The sequence below is a fragment of the Ahaetulla prasina genome, chromosome 10, assembly GCF_028640845.1.
Source record: "Ahaetulla prasina isolate Xishuangbanna chromosome 10, ASM2864084v1, whole genome shotgun sequence".
In the NCBI taxonomy this organism is placed as follows: domain Eukaryota; kingdom Metazoa; phylum Chordata; class Lepidosauria; order Squamata; family Colubridae; genus Ahaetulla; species Ahaetulla prasina.
Genome location: NC_080548.1, coordinates 4,962,290 through 4,987,139, shown reverse-complemented (window position 1 = coordinate 4,987,139; position 24,850 = coordinate 4,962,290). Strand labels below are relative to the sequence as shown.

At 41.2% G+C, this 24,850-nt stretch overlaps 1 protein-coding gene across 16 annotated transcripts in view; it reads right to left on the bottom strand.

The window, feature by feature from the left end:
* SPOCD1 (SPOC domain containing 1) overlaps positions 1-18,138 on the bottom strand; it is a 45,210-nt gene extending 27,072 nt beyond the window's left edge. For 2 of the 16 annotated variants that reach the window (XR_009156575.1, XM_058195409.1), the window contains exons 1-5: positions 17,891-18,135; positions 9,451-11,073; positions 5,579-5,632; positions 4,224-4,328; positions 1,690-1,774 (exon numbers count right to left, since the gene is read on the bottom strand). Coding sequence is in view for 8 of the 16 variants with exons in the window: in XM_058195409.1 (XP_058051392.1) it covers positions 1,690-1,774; positions 4,224-4,328; positions 5,579-5,632; positions 9,451-10,947 (1,741 nt within the window). In the remaining 8 variants the exon portion in view is untranslated. Of the gene's footprint in view, positions 1-1,689; positions 1,775-4,223; positions 4,329-5,578; positions 9,070-9,450; positions 11,074-17,653; positions 17,861-17,890 lie in introns of those variants that run through there. The other 14 variants (XM_058195406.1, XM_058195407.1, XR_009156576.1 and 11 more) reach the window with 13 other exon arrangements.
* Positions 18,139-24,850: the final 6,712 nt, after the last annotated feature.

The window sequence follows — 24,850 nt, the reverse complement described above, 5'->3', positions numbered from 1 at the left end:
ACATTTTTTCAAGATATTAATCCTTAGCCAATCATGATTTTGGACCAGCATCTAAAAACCTTCTCCCACCCAACAAGACAGTCTTGCCCATCCCATAAATTATCCCATTATTGTATTGCAATGGATCAAACTGAGAGCTCTCATATGTTCTATTTGCTCTTTATTACCAATAAATTTCACAATTCACAGTTGATCATCAATGTGATAGAGGGGAGAGGCCCACAGCAAGCTGACATTTATTCAAACTCTTACTCCACCATAAAGTTTATCATGCAAGTCCCCAGGGCAGGGTTTAAAAACACCAATATGTCTACAGACAATTTAGTTTGCACCCTCCAGGCTCTGCACAGAACAGGATGTTTAATTAAAAAATAATTATAAACAAAATTAAGGAAGAAATGGGGAAGTTATAAAGGAAAGCACCAGCTTCTAGCAATATCCGTATTTCAAAAATGCCTCTGGGGGCCATAACATTCCTATACAATAAAAATAAATGGAGTTATTTTGTTTGGAAATCTGCCTCTTTGCTAAGAACTACAGTAAAAATAAGCTGCGGAGCCAAATGGCATATTCTACAATATTGGTGGGAACAGTGGTGACATCTGAACCAATTTAATACTGGTTCACTGACTGCGCATGCACGCTCTGTGCACACATGCACAGTGTGCGCCACGCACCAAATGCGAGGTGCACATGCATGCAGTGCACGCCAAAAGGAGGCCTGGGGTAAGTAGAACAGCGCATGGGGGGAGTGATCAGCTGTGGCGCCTGATTTTTTTTTACTTTTAAAAGCATTTTTTTACAACCTATTTGGCAAATAGGTTGTAAAAAAATGCTTTTAAAAGTAAAAAAAAAAGACTCTGATGATCCCGCGGCTCAGCTGTGATCATCAGAGCCTCTTTTTTTACCTTTTAAAAGCAGTTTTTAATAGAAGCAACAAGCGGCGAAGCAGGCTACTGGGCACTGGGTGGGCATGGGTGGAGGGGCCAGGGATTTTTGCTACCGGTTCTCTGAACCGCCTGCCACTATCGCTACCGGATTGACCAATCTGGTCCAAACCGGGAGCATTTCACCCCTGGATGGGAAGCATCCTCAGTTTTTCTTTTTTGTTTTTTAGAACTGGAAGCCAGCCATAGTAAGTGTGGGTAACACACCAAAATGCAATTTCAAAATTTCTAGTGTTGTCACCAGCCCTTGAACTGGGAGTCACTGATAATGGGGTTAACCTTAATCCACTCTATTAATTTGCTCCTGAACAGATAAAATAAACAAATCCTCAACTCCTTTTTACTATAATATAAGGGACTGAAGTGTCTATGGAGATTCTCAGTCATCCAGGTCATTTTTGCTTCTCATTCAAAAGGCTTCTTCAGTTCTGACTGAATGGTGGAGAATGAAAGGATTTATATTCCTTGCAGTCCTCTGGTCACTAGCACTAAGTTACTGCAAGGAATATGAAATGCTTCCATTTTCCACCATTCAATCAGAACTGGAGAAACTTCTTGTATGAGAAGTGAAATGTCTTCAAGGGAAAAAAAAGTACAGTTGCCTTTTGAAAAATTATCTTTGGGAAAGGCTGAAGTCAGAACTGATATCTGAAAGCATAAGACACATTTACTTTTTTATAAGATGCCCAGATCCTTTGGCTGGCTATAAATACTGTAAATAAATAAACTAGCAGCAACGTACCTAAACACATGGCTCTGTTTGCTAAACAGAGTCTATCTTCTTTTTTTCTCTTTGAAGAGAGCCTGGTATCACTGCCTTCACGTTTCTTGCATTATAGGAATTATGACAATCATGCAAGGAAAACAACCAGGATTAAATTAATGGCCTCTTGCAGACTTGAATTTGAATTAAATTATCCATTGGTTATTGTCATTATTAGTATGCAGGCCACAGTTGCATAGGAGAAAAAGGAAGTTTACTCAATGAGTGGGCTCAGGCATCACATCAATCCATGGATTGTATAACTATTGCCATTGTTAGAAACAGTATGAGTTCACAGACGGAACTACTCGAGACAATAGCTTGGAAGCAGCAAAAATTTATTCACGTAGTTGCAAATACGGCTGCACACAAGGTGGACCCAGCATGAAGCGTTCACCAGTTTTTTATTCCCTTACACAAGTTAAACCCCTCCCCCCGCTTTGGCACAGCATCTTATCGAAGACCTTATATGGTACTTACTCCCCCCCAAAAGAGCCCCCTCACCTGTGTCATATCTCCAGTTTAACAGTTTAGCCATAACCTAGTTTTTGCTAGCATAGGCTCTATTTTTATCTTTCTGTTTCCTCTACTTGCAGTGTCAACTAATATTTAATTGTTAGCTGCTTATTGAAACAGCTCAGAATTTTCCATGTAGAACACAAGTTAAACATTTACTTTAGAAACAATAACAATTCTATTTTTTAATAAATAACACTAACTTAGAAGGCTGGTCCTGCCCTATAGGCAACACCTAATGGAAATATACACTGAGGTGGAGATTTTAAAAGACTTTATTCTGCACAAAAGGACACAGGGGGATCACTCCTACTAGGCCGGATTTTTACTATCTGTATCACACCCAGTTCTGTGGGTGTGACTTGCTAGGTGTGGTGTGGCTTGCTGGGTGTGGCAGGGGAAGAATACTGCAAAATCTCCATTTCCACCCCACTGAGGCCAGCCAGAGGTGGTCTTGCCGGTTCTCTAAACTAATCAAAAGTTCTGATACCAGTTCTCCAGAACCTGTCAGGACCTGCTGGATTCCACCCCTGCATCTTACCCCATGGCAATATTTGTGGTTTTATCAGAGCAAGCATTTCGGAGGGTTTTACTGATCAAGCTGTTTTCATTATCCCCTTATACATTAGCAACTGATTGCAAAATATTTGAAAAGCAAAAACAAAAATTTCTAGCAGACTTGAAATTTTTATGGGAAGGGGGTCTTTGGACCTTTCCTTCACTAGGAATTTCTAAATAAATCAATATTGGTTGTGCATCAAACTTTCAGATATCCAAAAAGAAAAAAAGCAAGAATCCAAAGGAAATTTTGCTTTTGTACTTTGAAAATTATTTCACGGCAATGAGTCCTGGAAAGTATGTTCAAAATAAATGATTTTGTTATATAAGTACTCTTTTGGCTGAATGCTCTGGTTTTGAACCTGAAAATCCACTCAAGACCACCAGAAAGCTAAGGAGGAAAAAAAAGTTATTGAACCAATAACATTAGTTATTGCATTGCTGAGAGGGGCCTTTTTTTCCTGCAATATCAATTGCTCTGGATGGAAATTTATCAGAATTCTTCTTGGCACAAATTATTAATTTTTTGCCTGAATGATGCGTGCATTCTATTCCATCTTCTTTCATTCACAACTGTTCTATTCTATCATTTATTCAATGACTAGCTGAATACCCGCGCTCCGCTACGAAACTATGTAATCAGGTTTGATAAATCAACACTTACAGCTTGAAAATTAATGAATAGTTACGATCGGCCTCACCTTTCCCCTTTTCTCCCTCAGGCTTGCCCCACAGAAGCCTCCCCTATCCTATCCCTTGCTTGCTGCTGTGAAAATAAAACTGAAACTGAAACTTGTCTCCTCTGCTTGTGTTTTGAATTTGGAACAGATTTCTTTTCAGGCGGGGAGGGGGAATAGAACTCCTTAGCATCAGAGGGCTGCTTGGAAAGTGAAATAGTATTTGCTGTATGAGCAATGAGACAGGAAGGAGCCTGGGCATGGCTTAGCTCAACTATTCTGTAGTAAAGCTGCTTGCTGCTGTGAAAGTAAAACTGAAACTCCTCTCCTCTGCTTGTGTTTTGCATTTGGAAGATTTCTTTTCAGGTGGGGAGGGGGAGTAGAACTCCTTAGCATGGGAGCATATTAATAATAATATAAAAGCTGCTTGCTGCTGTGAAAGTAAAACTGAAACTCCTCTCCTCTGCTTGTGTTTTGCATTTGGAACAGATTTCTTTTCAGGTGGGGAGGGTGAGTAGAACTCCTTAGCATCAGAGCATGTTAATAATAATATAGGAAATACTAATGCTCTGATGGTCATTTCTTAGTGAGCACCTGGAAGCCAAGAGGGACATACGTGGCAAATTTCAAGTTTGTAGGCTTTATGGTTCTGATTTTGGGATGATGAGTGAGTGGTATTTCGCTTTTATATATATAGATTCCATGAAGTTGCAAAGGAAGATGAAAAATAACAATATTGAATGAAACTATGGAATGATTCACCTCAGCATTTGAAGAATCCTCCAGCTCTGTAAGTCTTCCCAATCTGGACTTTTTCTGATTAACGCTGGGGCTTCCAAGAAGTTTCACTAATGACCCAAACAGTTCCTAGAGGAAACCCCCCCAAAAAAATCAAAATTCAAAAGTCTGATCAAAATTCAGACACTTGACAACTGACTTGTATTTATGACTGTTGCAGTGCCTCAAGGAGATGGGATCACCTTTTGCAACCTTCTGACAAGCGAAGTCAACGGGGAATCAGATTCACTTTACAACCAAATTATTAACTTAACAATAGCAGTGATTCACTTAACAGTTGTGGCAAGGAAGGTCATAAAATGGGGGGGAAATTTATTTAACAACTGTCTTACTTAGCAACAGAAATTTTGGGTTCAAATGTGGTTTTAAGTCGAGGATTACCTATTTAATAAAAATGTCTTATAAAAAATTCTTCTGAATTATTTTAAAACTAATGACAAAAAGAGCAATGTTATTTTAAAAGGACAATATATTAGTACTATAGATTGTAAATTCATGTTGTTTTGTAAAAAAAAACTCTGTAAATATAAGACTTTAGGGAAAGAGGAAATTTTTAGTTTCTAGAGAGCAAATCTAAAATAATTATACTAGATCCAGAAGTAAATGCCTAAGTGAGGTTCCAAGTAACTTCAGATTTTTATCAGTTTTATTATAAATACCTGTTTCCTGCATCTGTGAATCTTAACAGACAAGGATGTCAAGACTCATTAACTGTTTCAAAACTTACACATGAAAACACTCATAGCAATTCTTTCTCTGTTCTTTCACCTATAACATAAATATAACAGGTACAGTACAGGTACTCCTGCCCATTAGCGGGTTATCACATTTTATGACTCTTTTTGCAATTTCATTTTTAAATGAACCAATTAGTTTCTATGGGATGTTTTTGCCATTAAGTGGAAATAAATGCCAAAATATCGTAAGTTTTGGCCACGTGATCATGGGACGCTACAATATCCTTTCAGATCCACCACAAAAAAAAATCATAAAATTGGATCGATCATGTGATGATCTTCTTAATGAACAGCATGACTTACAAAAGTAATTCTGGCTCAATTATAGTCAAAAGCTGAGGACTACTTGTGAACATTTGGCTCTTTAAATTGTTTTGGAACTCTTGACTCCAGATGGGATCATTGTTGTCATTGTAACACCAAGACCACTAAGAACTAATAATTTCAGAATTTGCACTCTAGAGATAGCAGTTTGAACCTGGAACAAGACATCTGTGCTGCACACTGAGCAATTTCTCCAGTGGAGAAGTTTAATCAAAGACAATTTCTATCTATTATGCTGCAATAAGAAAAGGAACTTACATAAAAGACCATTTTAACGCTCTGAGACTGACACAGCGGAAAGCTTTCTTCTTCCTTAGAAAGAACATACAAATCTTAAATTATCTTTTCAGATTAGCTTTATCTCATTTTTAGTGACCAGTTAACACAAAAGGATCATCTCCTGATCTTTTTCCCTCAAATCCATCATCAAAATCAAGCACAAACATGCTTCTGACTATTCCATTAAGCACTACGTCCAAATAAAGATATTTCCTAGACTGCTCTTGGTTTTAAATTTCCCTTCTCTGGAAGTTGGGACTGAAATTTGCATCTAAGAAATGGCACACTGAATTCTCCATTGGAGACACTCTTTTACCAACCAAATGTAGGCAAAACCTGAACAGAGAAACAGGTGCTAGAATGTTTAGGCTGATGAGTAATATTAGCATATTTTGTTGGGTGTGTTTTGTAACAAAGACCCAGCTTTCATTATTTATGCTGATTTTTGGCATTTAGGATCTTAAGCAGGGGTGGGCTTCAGCCAGTTAGGACCGGTTCGAGCAAACTGGTTAAAATTCTGTCCAGTTTGGCAAACCGGCTAATCCCACCATTGGTTGGCCCTGTCCCCACCCATTTTTCGGCCTGTTTTTCAGCTGTTTCTGACCTGTTTTTTAGCCCATTTTCAGGCTGTTTCTGGCTGTTTTTCGAGCTGCTTTTGGCCGTTTTCTGGGCTGTTTTGGATGTTTAGTAGTAGTAAATAGAGAGAGAAATTGAGTCAAAAGGCCTCAACAAAGTACAATTTCCCTCTCTATTTATTTACTACTACTGAAGTTCCAAAGTGGCCCCAAAAATGGCCCCCAAAACCACCTGAAAATGCCCAAAACACAGCCCAAAAAAACAACCCATGAAATGGCCCAGAAGACGGCCCGAAAAAGCTGTACAACAATCTGGATTTGAAAGGGGAAGAGAAATTCATAGCTTGTGTGGGCACACACTTCAGACCTCTCAATACCTCACCATCCATTGTGCTTTTTCCTGCCCCTCTGCACACATCTTTTAAACATTTGCTGGAAAACATAAAGTGAGTCTTCACCCCTTCTGAATTTGGATTATTATACAACCATATGAAATATTATAAAATTGCACTACTAACAGTAACACCTGTACTACAGCAAAACTTTGTGAAAAAAATTGATATAAGTTTCCATACCCCATACATAGATTATGTTGAACAAATGTAATGTCTTTGGGTTGATTTAAAGCCAAGATATGAAAATAAGGAAAACAAGAAAACTTCATCAAAAACTTGAACTGCCATGATGTTGTCTTCCTAAAGCCCCCTGCTTCCTTCTTTGCTCCAATTACGATTTGTGTACTAATAAACTTTACATCGTTTTAGAACCAATTCTGAGAAAATAAGCTTGAAAGAGGGTCAAAAATCTTTCCACCCATTTGGATCTTTTCCTCATATCAATACATCTCTTGCGCTTTAAAACACACATTTGTCTCTAGCACATTTAATTGGACAACAAGCAGACTCTTTGAAAAGAAATCAAGGAAAGGAGGAGGAAAAAACCAAGAGACTTCCCCCCCCAAAAAAGTAATGGGGTGGGGTAGGGAAAGAATCTTAAGTATAAGTATAAAAGTCCCTTTTTTCCAGTGATAACAGTTAATCAATATTAATGTCTGTCCATATATCTCTCCAGCTCAGCTTTTCCTCATTATCTGACTATTCCAGAATATAAATAAAGAGAATGGAGGACAATTCTTGTGATTGAGAGAACTTTGTGTCTAGTTTTAGGGCCACAATGATCAATGACAGAACATAGATATTGCATATTCAGGCAAAGCAGAGCTGAGGAAAACTTCTGTTGAGATCATTGTGAATTTTTTCTCATAAATTAAGGTCCATGTTTCTATTAGAATCTTCCTTCATAGATATACTGCTCAGGATAATCTGCAATATTTTTTTAAGGAGACCGAAGCACAGATCCCTAAAAAGGGTCTTAATTTGCCCATTTTTGACAGTATTTTTAAGCTTGCAATCCTAAAATGTGTGGCCTTCCAGAATTGCCTGGACACCATTCTGGAAGTTGAAATCTAGATATCTTAAAAGTTGCCAAATTTGAAAAATGCTTATCTATAAGAACATCTAACTCAGGGGTATATAACCTTGGCAAGTTTAAGACTTGTAGACTTCAAAATGGGCCAAAAAATGGGCGAGGGCAGGGCCGGCCAGTGGTGGGATTAGCCTGGACCAGCTGAATCCCACCTGTGCCTTTGAGGCGAGTGGCTGGGAGGCAGGGCTAGGTGTGATGAGTGACATCGAGTTGGTCATGCCCACCAAGTCACATGACCACCCGTCCACGCCTACCCAGCCAGTCCTTAGGGGAGAGAACCGGTTGTTAAATTATTTGAATCCCACCACTGATCTTAAACATTTAAATGTAATTGTCTCACTAAACCTAGGAAAGCAAATAATGACTTTAAATACTGGCACTAATAATGGATAATGTAAAAGATTGTTAACACTTAATGGGGTTTACCAGGGGCATATGCAAGGAACTCAGAGTCAAAATGGAAGCCATAATTATGTGATCAATGTTGCCCTCTAAACCTTTTTTAATATTTTAACACACAAACACACATACCCTGGTGGGTATTGCTCCCACAAAAGTGGGAGCAATAAGGAACTGGGAAAGCGCAGAAAGAGAGTACAAAGGTAGTCCTTAACTTATGACCTTTTGTTTAGCAACTGTTCAAAGTTACAAAAGCACTGAAATAAGTGATTTATGTTCAGTCCTCACACTTATAACCATTGCAGCATCCCTATGGTCACGTCATCAAAGGTTGGTGCTTGGCAACCAGCATGTACTTACAATGGCTGCATTGTCCCAGGGTTGTATAATCCCCATTTGGGACGTCGATGGAGATTCTCTGTCATCCAGGTGTCATGGTTGTCCCAAAGGTGCTTTTCCAAAAGGCAACTTGACTTTCTTGGGTTTTTTTCCTTGAACTTATTTTGCTTCTCATTCAAGAAACTAAAACTGAAGCAGCTTCCCATTTTCAAGGGGAAAAACAAGAAAATACAGTTGCTTTTTGGAAAAGCACCTTTGGGACGTCATTTCAGACCTACCCAGACAGATTTTGACAAGCAAAATCACGGGGAAAAGCCACATTGGCTTCATGACCACATGATTCACTTAACAACTGCAGAGATTTACTTAACAACCATGGCAACAAAAGGTCATAAAAATGGGCCTGACTCATTTAACTTGCTTAGCAAGAGAAATTCTAGTTCCAGTTGTTGTCATAAGTCAAGAACTACCATTATTTTCTTAAATATATTATTCCCATATTAAGAATCTGGTCACATTTGATGCAGCCTAGGGGACATTTTCCTAAATTGAATTGTTACCAGTAGTGAAATGTAAAATTTGTTATTGCCGGTTCTATGGGAGTGGCCGAAGAGGTTATATAAAAAATGCTTTTAAAAGGCTCTGACTATCCCAGATGAGTTGCCTGATCGTCAAAGGCTTTTGTTTTCTTTTAAAAGCGGGGTTTTTTTTGCCTTTAAAAGAAAAAAAAGCCTCTGACGATCAGGCAACTTAGCTGGGATCATTAGAGCCTTTTAAAAGCATTTTTAAACAACTTCTTTGGGCAATCATCAAAAGGCTATTTTTTTAACTTTTAAAAGCATTTTTTTTGGCCGAAGAAAAAATGCTTTTAAAAGTTAAAAAAAAGCCTCTAATGATCGCGCTGCTCAGCTGGGCATGGGGTGGGGAGGGGAAGGGATTTTTGCTACCAGTTCTCCGAACCACCATCACTACCGGATCGGGTAATCCGATCCAAACTGGGAGCATTTCACCCCTGATTGTTACCCTCCATAAAAAGAATAACTATAATCATACTCCCATAGAAATGTTTTCTTCTGCTGGCGGACAATCCATATTTTCTTTTTCATCACTGAAGAAACTGACTTCTTTGTCTTCAACTGGCATTGTTGATTTTTTGATCTCAGTGTATATGAAGGCTCCATCGTTATCATCTGGACATGTCTGATTTGCTAAATTGCCATCAGATAGTAAACATTCAGCACCGTGATCTGAAAGGCCATAATCTCCACATACCAAATCTCCAGCCACTGTTTCATCAGCTACACACACCGGAGCTTCATCGTATCGAATTTCATTGTTTTTTAGCAGGAGCCAGAATCTTTCTATATTTTTACTGCTATCCCTGCTATTACGTTCCTCCTCTTCAAGGGTCATTTGATCTTCACTGATCTTTTCAGTTAATGTGCTCAGATTGAGAGCCATCATTTCCTTTATTGGCAGCTTAATTTCACTCTTGTTGGAAGTTAGAGTCTGTAGGTCTAATTTAAGGTTGATTTCTGAAAACGATGAGAGCAGTTCGGATACCTGGCATCTGCCTCCTTCATGAGATTTTTTATCAGTCAAGATCATTCTGCTAATTGATGTTTTGGAGGAGGTGTCCCTGCTAAAGGCAGGGATCATTTCCTTACTCTGCAAAACTCCTTTATCAGAGATAGAGATGGAATGTAGGCTGTAGGGTTGGCTTACATCACTAATAGCTGTTTCACTTGAACCTCTTGAGACCATTATTTCTACATCTTGATCATCTTCTGTTTTATAATAGGCACCTTCCTTCTCTGTTTCTTTAACCACATGGCTCCCAGATTCCATACATTTTTCAATTGGTTCAAGACATTTAGTATTCAATTTTTCTGCATCAAAAATCAGAACAGAAGCCTTTTGAAAGCTTCTTTTCATTTCTTCATCTGTTTGGGCATGACAAGGATCCATTACTGCATTTCCATGGTTTGGTTCAATAAAAGATAATGTTGCAAACAACCTCTGATCACTCAAGGCCAAGAATTTTGAAGATTTGTCTCCATTTCCAGATTTTCTAATGTTACAATCTGAATTTGTTTGCCCAGGGTCCAAGTCTCCAGAAAATCCCCCTGCTTCCATAGAATTATTCACCTCTGTGGCGCCCCTTCCTGTTGTGTTCTTTTTTTCTTTTTCTAGCAATGCCCCAATATTTGAAATTTGGAAGGACTTCTTTACAGTGGGAACACAATTTTTATCCAATATGTCATACAGTGAGACTTGCAGTTTTCTAAAAGCTGGAAACTTCTTGTGCTGTGTCTGTGGTGCCAACTGCTTTCCATGTGTAGCCGTTAAACAATAATCATGCTTTTCTTTTCTTCCACAGTTGATGTTTTTCAACAGTACAAAAGAGGCCTTTATTATTGTATTCTGCTTTAGAGATTTATTTCGGCTTCTGCAAGATGTTGATAATATTTCTGAGGTCAAACCAATCTGTTTTCTACTGGTTTTTTTCTTGGTTCCTGCTTTTTTAGAATGATATGTTGTAGATTCCATTTGTAATTTCACCAACTGATGCTTTTCGTAGTGAAAAAGAAAAGGTTCCTCAGTGTATTCTTTCCTTGCAAGGCAATTGTTATTTCATGTTCTTTTCTCTGCACAATCCTTCAAAGATTATGAATTCTGTATTGTGAAAAGAAGAAAAATCAAATATAGATACAGCACAGTCTTTCTCCCTTATTTCTTTTATCTATTTTGCCCCCTCCCCATCATCTTTAGCAGCTCTGAGGATAAAATCAGAGTCAAGTCTTTAATGAGGGTTTAAATGAGGGTGCATCAAAAGCACATTATTTCAGTCTTTCAGATTCTTTTGGTCTTCTTAAGATAAAAAAAAATTCCCTACTTGCTCCTTCCCTTCTGCAGACTGTAACCAGTAACTCCGTTCAGTTCCCTACTTTGCTTCCCTCTTAAAAGGCAGCAGTTTAGGGAGTCGTGGCTTAGGGAAAAAAACATCTGAACTGGCTTGCATTTGGAAATAGAAAAAAAGGGGGGGAAAGAGACAGTATTTTGGACTTGAATTTGAACTATACATAAGTTAAAATAAATAAATTTAAAAAGCCTTTCTCTTTATATTGAAAATATGGAGAGCTGGGAGGAAGAACTATGGGAGATGCTTCAAATGTTAAGAGAATCCTTTAAGGGATATAAACAAGCAGAGCTGTGGCTTAAAAATAAAAAAAGAAATTATGAGGAAAAAAGAGGAACAAAAATATAATGTTGAAAAAGAAATGAGAGAGGATAAAAATACAGATGATCTTATTGGGATTGATAGTGAAAGAACAGAAATGAAGAAGGGGGAGGATACTTTAAAACAGAAAGGGAAAGAAAAGAAGAAAAGATTGAGGGGAAAAATTAAAAGAGTAAAAAAATACATGATTACACTGGGATTGGTAGTGACAGAATAAAAAGAAGAGGAGGAAATGGAGAAAAATTAAGGGGGGAAATTAAAAGAGTAAAAGTTAGAGAAAGGAGGTGGAAAAGAAGATACAAGAAAGAGGAAAAAAAGAAGAAAAGAGAATGGGAGAAAAGGAGAAAAATTTTAAGAGATGAGATTTTGGAGAGACTGAAAGAAAATGGTTAAAAGGAGGAGAAAAATGAATAATAGAAAAGAAATTAAAATAGTTGTAGAAATTTTTAGGAATGATGGAAATTAGAAGAAATATATAGATTATTGTAAAAGGGTAGTAAGAAAGGTTGAAATGAAGTGAATGAAGGGAGTAAAAAAGAAGGAATATATTGTTTAATGTAAAATGGTGAAGTAGATGAAATGTGGAAGATATAATGGGATATATGTTTTCTTTTTCTTTTTATGTCTGAGAATGCATGGAATGAGAGAGAATTATAGTTGATGGTAGGGAAATAAATTTTAAATATATAAAAGGATGGAAAAATTAATTGAAGTCAAGATATAAAAGGGAAAAGAAGGTAAAAAAGAAGTAGTACATTGTTAAAAAGAATAAATAGTCTAGCAGATGAAATGTGAAAGATAGTATGGTTCATAAGTGAAAATGATTGAAATTAAGATGTAAAAGGGAATAAAATTGAAATGTTAGTAAATGATGTATATTATTGGAAGAGATTAATAATTATTGAATTGTGAACAAAAACTCTAAGAAAATAAGAGTTGGAAGGTTGTATTAATTGACTGAAAGATACAAATGGAATAAGATGAAGACAATGTTAATAACTAAAATATACGAGAGGAGGTTTGAGAAATATACTTAATGAGAAAATCAGGGTTGCCTGGACACCAGAAACATTGTAATGAAAATGAATACAGCAATGGAGAGAGATAAGAAGAAGGAGAGAGATGGAAAGGGAGAAGGAGGAGAGAGAAAGAAGAAAGGGAAGAGGAGAAAAGGCAGGGGAAATGAGAGGAGAGAAGGTTAGATAGGGAGGAAGTAGGGAGGAGGGGGAGAAACGAAGGGGAAGTAGAGAAGGAGTAGGAGAGGAGAGAAGAAAATAGGTAGAATGAGAGAAGGGAGGAAGAGGAGTGAGGAGGAGAAGAAAGGATTGCTGTGAAAGGGAAAAGATAAATGGAAGAAAGGCAACCCCGAATATATTTGAATACATTAGGAGAAAAACTGAAACAAAAAAAAGAATGAAAGAGAATAAATATTAATAAAAATGGAGAAATTAGAACTTGAGGGTGAAAGAAGATGTGACTTACTGAAATGAGCAAGGAAATATTAGGATATGGATAAAAATTATGAAAAAAAATATTCTGGCAACTTATGTTTTTTTTCGAGTTTTTTTTCTTTTTCTGGGAAGCCCTGCCGGTGCAGTGAGGCGGGCGGGGGGCCTTCTCAGCTGAGGGAGGGAGGTTTCGGTGCCTCATTTCCCACCCTCGGCTTATACTCGAGTCCCCAGTTTACCCCAGTTTTGGGGGTAAAATTGGGGACCTCGGCTTATACTCGGATCGGCTTATATTCGAGTATATACGGTAAGTAAAATATATTTGAATTTATTAAATTGTATAAGATATGATATGGCCAATACTCTGTTCTTAAACTATGTATGTATGTAGTGGGGGAATTAAAAAACCAATAAAAACGTGTTTTTTTTTTAAAAGGCAGCAGTTTACAAGCAAAGCATATATCACAAAAGAAAAACAAAACCAAGGAAAAGATACACTATTTAGTGTTTTAAGAATAAGGAAAGATAAGCAAATGAAAATTTACATGAAATTTTAAAACTGACAAGAAACCAAATGCTAAGTGTCCCTGAGGAATGTTAGATTATTCAAAGCATTTAAAGAATAGAATAGAACAGAACAGAGTTGGAAGAGATCTTGGAGGTCTTCTAGTCCAACCACCTGCTCAGGCAAGAAACCCTATACCAGTGATGGCTAATCTTTTCCGGACTGAGTGCCCAAAGCGCATGCACGTGGCCAAACCCCCAAAAGATGGATGCAGGCCCCACGCATGTGCCCCGCCCCCTGCATGCTGCACACATGGTCCCGTGTACCCACCCCTGCATGTGCCCCCTTGTGCGCGTGTGCACACCCCTCCACACATGTTCCACCCCTCCATGCATACATGCGCATCCCCTGAACATGCCCCGCCCCTACACATGCATGGTAGAGACCCACTGGGCAGCTAGCACACACGTATGCGTGGCAGAGCTGAAATGGGGCGATGGCTCACATGCCCACAGAGAGGGCGCTGCGCGCCACCTATGGCACACATGCCATAGGTTCACCATCACAGCCCTACAGTATACCATTCTGGTCAAATGGTTGTCTTAAAAATATCTTCTTAAAAATCTAATCTTATCTTAATCTTATCTTTTCTGATTCTTATCCTGCCTTTATTATTTTTTCAGTAACTCAAGGCAGCATACATAATACTTCTTTCTCTCCTATTTTTCCCACAACCCTGAGAGGTGGATTGGGCTGACAAAAAGGAACTGACCCAAAGTCACTCAGCCAGCTTTCATGCCTAAGGCAGTACTAGAACTCACAGACATCTGGTTTCTAAGCCTGCACCTTAACTGGCTCAAGCTGGCTCTCAAAATCATCCAGTTTGCTTCATCACATTTTAAAACTGATTGTAGAAATTACAAAGATTCCTTGTCATTATTAGGCAGCTTGATTTGTTAAGCTTCAATTCACAGGAAGGCTGTGAGGATCTGGAAATTCTTTTTTTTTTTTTTGGAAAATTTTTATTTATTTTTAAACATAAAATAAAAAAAATCATCAAATCAATTCCATTACAACGTGCTGTAAGGGTGTTAACATATCTTCCTCTGCATTCACAAAATGATCATCTCTTCCATACATATATCTTATACACATTTTTCCTAACATATCTTTCCATTTAACCAGTTATAGAATAAATCCCATATTTTATAATATTGCTTATCTTCTTGTTCTCTAATTTCAGATGTTAATTTACTCATATCTGCACATTCCAACATTTTTCTAATTATTTCATCTTGGGAAGATAACTTTTCATTTTTCCAATTTTTTACAAATACAATCCTAGCTGCTGTAATAATATTCACAATCAAATATTTTATATCTCTAGTATATATCTCCGGTATAATTCCCAGCAGAAAGATTTCTGTCAATATGCTTTTTGATCATTTTTTTCCAACCACGTGTGTATTTTAGTCCAATATCTTTTAGCGTCGATGCATGTCCACCACATGCGGCAATATGATCCAGGTAAAGATAAAGGTTCCCCTCGTACATACGTGCTAGTCGTTGCTGACTCTAGGGGGCAGTGCTCATCTCCGTTTCAAAGCCGAAGAGCCTACGTTGTCCGAAGACGTCTCCGTGGTCATGTGGCCGGCATGACTCAACATCAAAGGCGCACGGAACACTGTTACCTTCCCACCAAAGGTGGTCCCTATTTTTTCTACTTGCATTTTTATGTGCTTTAGAAACTGCTAGATTGGCAGAAGCTGGGACAAGTAACAGGAGCTCACCCCGTTACATGGTAGCACTAGGGATTCGAACCGCTGAGCTGCCGACCTTTTGATCGACAAGCTCAACATCCTAGCCCCTGAGCCACCGTGTCCCTTTGATCCAGATATCTGATGACAGTTTTCAGATTTGTCCTTAGACATTCTAGCAATTCTTATCGGGGGTAGATGCCACCTGTAAAACATCTTATACAAATTTTCTTTAAATGCTAAGATCTGGAAATTCTTAAGAGTTGGTCCAAAATATTTGAAAGGCAGTAAATTAAAAAACAACCTGTTCTTAGCAGTGACAGTCTGGCATTATATAGCTTTACATGTGTTTCCTGGAATAAATTTTGTCTATGAATAGCACTGTTCTGATAAATGAAAATAGATTCAGTTATAACCTGCTAATTAGGAGAATTCAGAAAGATCTAGAAATTCAAGTTATGGGAATTATCAGGAAAAAATCTAATACTAATCAACTATTTTATTGTGTGGAAATGACTATGACCAAAATATTCCTTCCCAGTTTTGATAAAAAGCAACCGAAAGATTTGATTGTATAACATCATTTTGAAGTGCAACTTTTTCCCTACTAAAATCAATATCAAAATCCTAGGTATTGTAATATTATCACTTGTCTACTATGATCCTTTAGAGCTTATTTCTCTCCCTACGTTTCCTGTGGATCTCAACTTCCAGAGGTTCTAGAATAGTGTTAATCAACACCTAAAACTTTAAGACAGGTAAACCTCAACTCCCAGAATTTCCCAGCCAGCATTGTTTGCAACAATGCATGCTGGCTGGGGAATTCTGGAAGATGAAGCACACCCATCTTAAAGTTAGGAGGTTGAAAAACATTGTCCTAGAGGACTGATTATCTACAAAACAGATATCAGATTAAGAAATATCAGATTGCCTTTGAATAATTAGGAAGTTATTTTATGTAATGGGGAGGGGGTTGGGAGATGAAAAGCTTTGGATGAGGTTAATTGGATTGGAAGGGAAAATTTTATTCTATGTTTGGTTTATGTATAACAATACCTTGTGATTGACCTGGGAAGCCGGGGAAGGAGGGGGAAGGGGTTTTCTGGGAGGGAGGGGGGAAAAAGGGGGGGGGAAATGTTTTTGTTTTTTTAAAACTTTTTCAATAAAAAACAACAACACTGTCCTAGAATGTCATTTTGCTGTTTAAAATACTGTATTGTTTTCCTAATTATAAATTTTGCTTATCAAGGCTTTCTATGCTTGGTGAGATTATCACACCCTCAATATATATAATTTAAACATATTCCTTTATGTCAAGGATGTCAAACTCACATCCTCACCGTGGTGTGATGTGACATATTGGGACTTATTCCCCTTTGCTAAAATGGGGATGGGTGTAGCCAGCGCATGACACATCCGGCCCACGAGCAGAGAGTTTGATAGCCCTGCTTTATGCCAATCTTCCCCATTGAGATGTACACTGAGAGCATATGCACCAAGACAAATTCCTTGTGTGTCCAATCACACTTGGCCAATAAAAAATTCTATTCTATTCTATTCTATAAAAAATGACACAGCAACATATTGATCTTAAACCGGAGCTGTTCCTGTTGGGTATCGTACGGGAGAAATTTAGTAAAGAAAATATATATTTGATTATACATGTAATAATGACAGCAAGAATGGTTTTTGCACTAAATTGGAAAGCAGAAAAAATTCCTACAAAGGGAGAGCAAATTAAGCAATTAGAGGGAAGGAAGAATCAGAGCATTACAACATATGGGGGCAATTTTATCAATGGATAGAGACTGAATATAGACAATAGGCAATATAAAAATAAAAATATGGGAAAAATATGTTGTAATACATTAAATTTAAATGTAAGAGGAAAGATAAATATGCACTAAGAAAATGATAAATGTTGAATATGATGACACGCACAAAAATTTGTACCCAGATGTTACACTGATTAATGAATTGTTTAAAAAAAAATTAAAAAATCTTTAAAAAAATACTTTTTACAGATTGTATTAGATTTCCCATCACTCCCACTACTCCCCTCCAGCATAAATTGAACTATTTTTTATTTATTCCTCCAGTGAAAATGTTTCCTAATTTCAGCACATCATTATGATCAAATCCTAAGAAAAGGAAACAATATTTGTTTTTAATTGAGAGAGAGAGGGAGTGTGTGATGGAGGTGAAATTCCTTGTCTTTTGTTTCAGTCCAGCCCAGTCACAACTGGTGATGGGTTTGCTCAGTGTGAGACCAGGGGTTAGGGCGAATTTTAGGAAATACTCTTACTTGCTTGTATCACCAACCTTTCATGCTCGATTCCCTGAGCGGAACTGAGCTACTGGAAGGAAACGAGAGCGCCAGTCCAAGCACTGAGCAAGAGGACTGGTATGATTTTCATTGTAAGTTGTCTCCAACGTTTAAAAGGTTTTAAAACACGTCACGATCAGTTCTAAGCACTGGGCCAGGTCGGGAGTCCCCGCACGCGTGTCTCTTTCCACGGGCTTAGACAGATACCCCCTTTACCCTTTGTCCCCGTGGTCTTCACTACCACCGCTCCGGCTGAGGCCTTGCCCCACAGAACCCCGGGGAGCCGGCGGGTCTGTCTCTTCGCTGCGTTCCTTTCGAATCCAAGACCACCAGCCGAGCAGGGAGCGGATGGGGCGCAACCGGGCGGCTTAAAGGATCCTTCCAACGGTCGTCCGCTCCACGCCCCTCCTCGCAAAGGGGGTTTGCTCCTACCTGGGAACGCCCCGCCTACTTCCCTAGGCCCCGCCCACGCGGGAGCTCGCACACCGAGGTAGGCGGGCAAGGGGCGGGGCTTTTGCTGGCAAGCTGGCGGGCGGGACCTGCCCGATAAGCCAATGAGGCAGAGGAGGCGGGACTTGAGGCGCTTCTGGCCTGCCCTGCCGGAAGTGTAGCGGACTTTCTTCTGCTTGGGAGTGGCGGGCTGCGACGTCCATCAGTGGAAAGCTGGTACTCCTCAGCTGGGCAGGGAATGACTGGCGTTGTAGTTCAACAACACTGAAGGACAGCGGGAAGGCTTGCACAGGGCTTCGCGCCATGGGCTGAAACGGGTCCGGGGAAGACACAGGAATGGGGACGGCTTGGATCTCGCAGTAGAGCCGCCATAGGGTTTCCTCTATTGTACTCGCTATTTGGGTTTAGGTATCCCTTGAATTTTGCATAATTGAGAGGGGGGGAGCTCGGCTTGTAAGAAAATAATGAGCTCTAAATTAAAAGGTCGGGGCTGTAGAAGTCGGACAATCATCAGATGACAGCCAAGAGATGAAGCCTCTCCCCCTTTGCAACCCAGATCTGGAAGATCCGGTTTCTAGTAAGGTGGCCTTCCAGGGAATATTTGGGCAGAATGATGCAAAGGCTGGTAAGAGGAAGATGGTCTGCTGCTTTTAGGGTATGGCTGAAACACAGACCTAGAGCCAAGCTGGAAAGGAGCCTCAAAGCACTGGGAGATAATGGAAACAGGATGCTGCTGCTTAAATGGTCTGGATACCCTGCTCAAAGCCTTTTCCATCCAATGTGGATGATTGTTTCCCCCTACTAGGAGCTGACCTGAATTGTTCAACTGCCTTTGTCATCACAGCCTGGTGAGCATCAACATGAATAATCAAGATAATAAAGTACTTCATACCTCAAACAAAACAAGTCTGAAAACTCTGACATGAAATAAGCAGATTAAACACTGATCTAACAATGGTAACTTTGGTGCAAAGGTTGGTTGTTTACAATCCTAAACACCTGCCATAAATTACATAGGGGTGTGTGCGTGCAGCCAATTGACACTAATTCAGGGAGTTTGGTTTTGGCATAGTGAGGCATGAACACATCTAGGTTTCTTTAACCCAGGTTATATTAGTTACAACTGTTCAACAAAGCATGTTTTTTTTAAAAAAACAACAACACACAACACTTGACTTAGTAGGAGTATTTGCAGTGGCCCAGTTTATGAGGCACGGTGAGAATCTTTCTTTTAAATGGACAGCTTCTGAAGAAGATTAACACTACTTGATGTCTTCTCTCCTGAAAAAACAGGATGAAGGATATTTAGCTGCATGTACCCCTAGAGAATGAAACTACAAAGTGATAACTGAGACACCAATTTTTGGCTGAGTTCCTGGTGTCTTGCACTGAAGGAACAAAAACAGTGACATGCTCCCAGAGAATGGAAGTATCTACTTCCATCTACAAGCTTGGTTCCCCAAGATAGTTACAGTTCCCTGACTTTGGCTAATTAAGATTCTGACCTGTACCCTAAATTCCTGTTCTGCAATTGGCTCTTGTGAAGAAATGTTCAGATTTAAGAAATCAGATGTTTCCAAGACTCAGTGCAGCTCAGACAGCTGGACACAATACATAACAGATCAAACCACAAAACAGGTAACCACATTTGAGCTTAGTTTGTTGTGCAACTTGGCCCATGAGATCAATGCCAGATTTAGACTTGATGAGGTCCTAAGCCAGGGGTGTCCAAAGTTTTTTTGGTGAGGGCCAAATACAGAAAAATAAGCAAAGGCCCGGGCCACACCACTGAACGGGGGGAAGGGGTCTAATTTTTTTCCGTACCAGTTCTATGGGCGTGGCTTATTTTGGGGTGTGGCTTGGTGGTCATGTGACTGGTGGGCATGGCTAACTGCTGGGACATTACAATACAGATGGATACAGTCAGTCTACTAAAAAGCAACAATATGTGGATATCATCTTCATTTAAGGGGGAAAAATGTTTCATATTCATTCATCTTGGCCAGGGGTGTCCAAACCTGGTCCCTTTAAGACTTGTGGACTTCAACTCCCAGAGTCCCTCCGGGCAACTCTGGGAATTGAAGTCCACAAGTCTTAAAAGAGACCAAGTTTGGACACCCCTGATCTTGGCTTTTGTTTTGTATTTGGTATGAACTTGAAACTATGTTTGCGATATAGTTTTTGTCTGGAGACATTCTGCACACTTCCCCCCACCAACGCTGTTCGGCCCCTCGCCGCCCTCACCTGTTTCTCGATGGCTGTCACTGCCGACACGCGTGTCCGCCCCCTCCCTTCATTATTCCCTGCCCATGGGGTGGAGGCGCGAGGAGCCTCGCCGGGCGGCCCGAGGAAGGTGAGGGTAGAACTGCTGGGTCAGGCACGGCCAGCAGCCTCTTTCCCGCTCACCGCTTCCTCCGCCCCCTCCCTTCATTATTCCCCGCCCATGGGGAGGAGCCGCGAGCCTCGCAGCAAACCACCGGGCAAGCACCGGGAGGCGGCCGAAAAGGGCCATATTCAATTATATTTTCAGAATTTGCTGCGGGCCAATAAAAACTGACCCGCGGGCTGCAGTTGGCCCGCGGGCCGTAGTTTGGACACCCCTGTCCTAAGCTATATAAAGCTTGAAAGCCGCTTGTTAAAAAACTGCACTGGAAGGTTTCACAAAGATGTGTACCAAAACATTTTGGGTCACCACAAAAAATGAAAATGTGGAAGCTTCCAGTGATGTCACCGCTCCTGCAGGGTGCTGTAACAGGGCGCTCCGCATTAGAAGATTGTAAAAGTCAGTGAAACAGTATAAATCACTGTTCACTGACCTTAGCATACCCCTTGGGCATAAGGGGGTGTGCAGAGCTGTGGGGAAGTGGTAGATCTCTCCAGGGGGTTTGCTCTTAAGAGCGAATTTTTCTGAAATTAAGGTCCCATCGAACCTTATTATCTCCGACTTCAAACGTGCTCCTGTTTTTTCAGGAAAAAGGAGTAGGAGTCACTTCTGCTCAAAAGGACGTCAAATTGATTGATTTTCTAAGCAGACGGGAATTTCACAAGCGTTCGATCTTTGATGTAGAATCAGCACAGCAAGTACCAACTCCCTTTCTGAAACCTGAAACCTTTCTTTGTCTTTGATTAATTGACTTTTAAAATGGCGTCTGAAAGTGAAAGTAAAAATTTTTTAGTACGATAAAGTAGCGTTATTTGTGGATTGTTACAAACGGAGTTTTTTTTATACTGAAAGGAGGGAAGGAAAGTTGTTAAGTTTAAATTCCTGATTCTTTTGAAGACAGAATGGCAGCTAAACCTTTAAAGCCTTCTGGAAGAAGGGGATCTGAACCAAGTCTTGAGGAAATATTGAAAGAACAATTAAAACTTTCTGAAGATAGGCAAAAAGAGATGATGGAGAATTTTAATGCAAAAATAAGAGAAGATATTCTCATGGCAGTTCAAGGACTGAGTAAAAAAATTGAGGGATTGGAAGTGGAAATGCAACAGATCTCTCAGTCAAATAAGCATTTAGAAGACAAAATGAAAGGTGTTCAGAAAAAAGTGGATCAAAATGAAGATCAGGTTGTGATATTACAATATAAACTTATGGAAGGAGCTCTTAGAATTCGTGGTATGCAAGAAGAGCGAGGAGAAGACTTAAGAAAAATTATATCAGAAGCATTGGCTGAATTTATTGAAGTGGAACCCCAAGAGGTAGCTTACCAAATTGATAAAATATATAGAGTTAATTCCTGGATTGCAAGACAGAGAAAGCTTCCTCGGGACATTGTGGTTTATTTTGTGAAAAGGACTATGAGAAATCAGATTCTGCAAGTTTCATATCAGACAACTTTGAAAATTGGAGAACAGGAGCTGAAGGTCCTGAACGAGATTCCTTCCAAGATGTTAAGAGATAGGAAGGAATTTGTTTTTATTACACAAGAACTTAAAAAACATCAGATTCAATTCAGATGGGAGCTGCCAGTTGGTCTGACAGTATTTTATCAAGGAAGGAGATATAGAATTGATACTGTTTTAAAGGCAAAGGATTTTCTTTCTACAGTTTTGAAAGTTGAAATAGAAGTGATAGAAAAACTTCAAGAGATCCAAGAAGGCGTGGTGATCCAAGAGGCTTCATTGCTGCCAGCATCAGAGGAACCACAAGAGCAAAGGGTGACAAGAGGAGCTCTTAAGCGTAAAGAAGAGCAACAGCTTCAAAGTAAAAGTCAGGACCCCAGAATGGAAGCTGTGGGAGGAGCTAGACGGAAGATACCGGAGGAGGATCTTTTGTTGTCTGCTTCAAAGCTTCAGGAGGCCAGTAATGGCAAATACTGTGCGGTGGGGCTATAGGAATCAGCTGGGCTTGGTGGGCTTGGTGATCGCGTACCTGGCTCCTTGCTGCGTGACCACAGCCCTGCCTGAGCTGTTGGAGGTACTTGCTGCTGTAGCGGTTGAGACCCCCAGACTTATAGTCATGGGGGATTTTAACCTGCCATCAGTCGGCTTGTCATCGACGGCAGCTCGGGAGTTCTTGGCTTCCATGACGGCCTTGGACCTGATTCGAGTAAATGATGGCCCTACGCACACGGGGGGAGGCACACTGGATCTGATTTATATCTCTGGACAGTGGTTAAATGATCTGGTATTAGATGATTTAGTAACAGAACCAATGTCATGGTCGGATCATTTTCTCCTTCGCCTAGACTTCCGAACCGCCATTCACCACCGCAGGGAGACGGAACCTACACGGTGGTTCCGTCCCAGGCGCCTGATGGACCCCGAGAGGTTCCTGACGGAGCTTGGGCCATTCCCTGAGGAACTGGCCCACGGCACGACTGAGGAACTGGGCGTGGGCTGGGAACAGGCCGCGCCGGGCCTTGGACCGTGTCGCGCCTTTGCGGCCTCTGACCCGGCGTAGGTCTCGACCGGCCCCTTGGTTCTCCGAGGGGCTGAGGGAGATGAAACGCCGGAGAAGACGCCTGGAGAGCACCTGGAGGTCCAGTCGCTCCGAAGCTGATCGGACACTAGTTAGGTCCTATTCTAGGACCTACCTAGTGGCAATGAGGGAAGCGAGGCGTTCCTACGCCTCCACCCTCATTGCGTCGGCAGATAACCGCCCCGCCACCCTGTTTCGGGTGACCCGCTCTCCTACATCAGGAGGTGCGGGATGACCCTTTGCAGGGATGAGCCGAGGAGTTTAGCGGTTATCTATACGATAAAATCGCTCAGCTGAGGGACGGTCTGGACCGAATTTGGGATGATCCAAGCGAGGGAGAGGAGGCACGTCTTGTTGAGCCCATTTGGGATGAGTTTGACCCTGTGGCTCCCGAGGACGTGGACAGGTTGTTGGGGAGGCTTCACGGCACGACATGTTTACTGGACCCGTGCCCTTCCTGGCTGGTACTGGCCACTCAGGCGGTGACACGAGGCTGGCTCCAGAGGATTATCAATGCTTCTTTGTTGGAAGGGGTTTTCCCCGCCGCCTTGAAAGAGGCGGTGGTGAGACCCCTCCTTAAGAAGCCCTCCCTGGACCCAGCTATTTTGGGTAATTATCGTCCAGTCTCCAACCTTCGCTTTGTTGCGAAGGTTGTAGAGAGTGCCGTGGCGCGACAGCTACCCCAATACCTGGATGAAGACGTCTATCTAGACCCGTTCCAGTCCGGCTTCCGACCCGGATACAGCACGGAGACAGCTTTGGTCGCATTGGTGGATGATCTCTGGAGGGCTAGGGACAGGGGTTATTCCTCTGCCCTGGTCCTATTAGACCTCTCAGCGGCGTTTGATACCATCGACCATGGTATCTTGCTGCGTCGGTTGGGGGGATTGGGAGTGGGAGGCACCGTATATCGGTGGTTCTCCTCCTATCTCTCCAACCGGTCGCAGACGGTGTTGACAGGGGGGCAGAGGTCGACCGCAAGGGGCCTCACTTGTGGGGTCCCTCAGGGGTCGATTCTCTCGCCCCTGCTGTTCAACATCTACATGAAGCCGTTGGGTGAGATCATCAGTGGTTTCGGGGTGAGATACCAGCAGTACGCTGATGACACCCAGCTGTACTTTTCCACCCCGGACCACCCCAATGAAGTTGTTGAAGTGCTGTCCCGGTGTTTAGAAGCCGTACGGGTCTGGATGGGGAGAAACAGGCTCAAGCTTAATCCCTCCAAGACGGAGTGGCTGTGGATGCCGGCACCCCGATTCAGTCAGCTGCAGCCGCGGCTGGCTGTTGGAGGCGAGTTATTGGCCCCAAAGGATAGGGTGCGCAACTTAGGTGTCCTCCTGGATGATCGGCTGTCGTTTGAAGATCATTTGACGGCCGTCTCCAGGAGGGCCTTCCACCAGGTTCGCCTGGTTCGGCAGTTGCGCCCCTTCCTTGATCGGGATGCCTTATGCACAGTCACTCATGCGCTCGTTACCTCTCGCTTGGATTACTGTAATGCTCTCTACATGGGGCTCCCCTTGAAGTGCGCTCGGAGGCTTCAGTTAGTCCAGAATGCAGCTGCGCGGGTGATAGAGGGAGCTACACGTAGCTCCCATGTAACACCGATCCTGCGCAGGCTGCACTGGCTGCCTGTGGCCTTCCGAGTGCACTTTAAGGTGTTGGTTATGACCTTTAAAGCGCTCCATGGCTTAGGACCTGGGTACTTACGGGACCGCCTTCTGCTACCACATGCCTCCCACCGACCCGTACGCTCCCATAGAGAGGGACTTCTCAGGGTGCTGTCCGCCAAACAATGCCGGTTGGCGGCC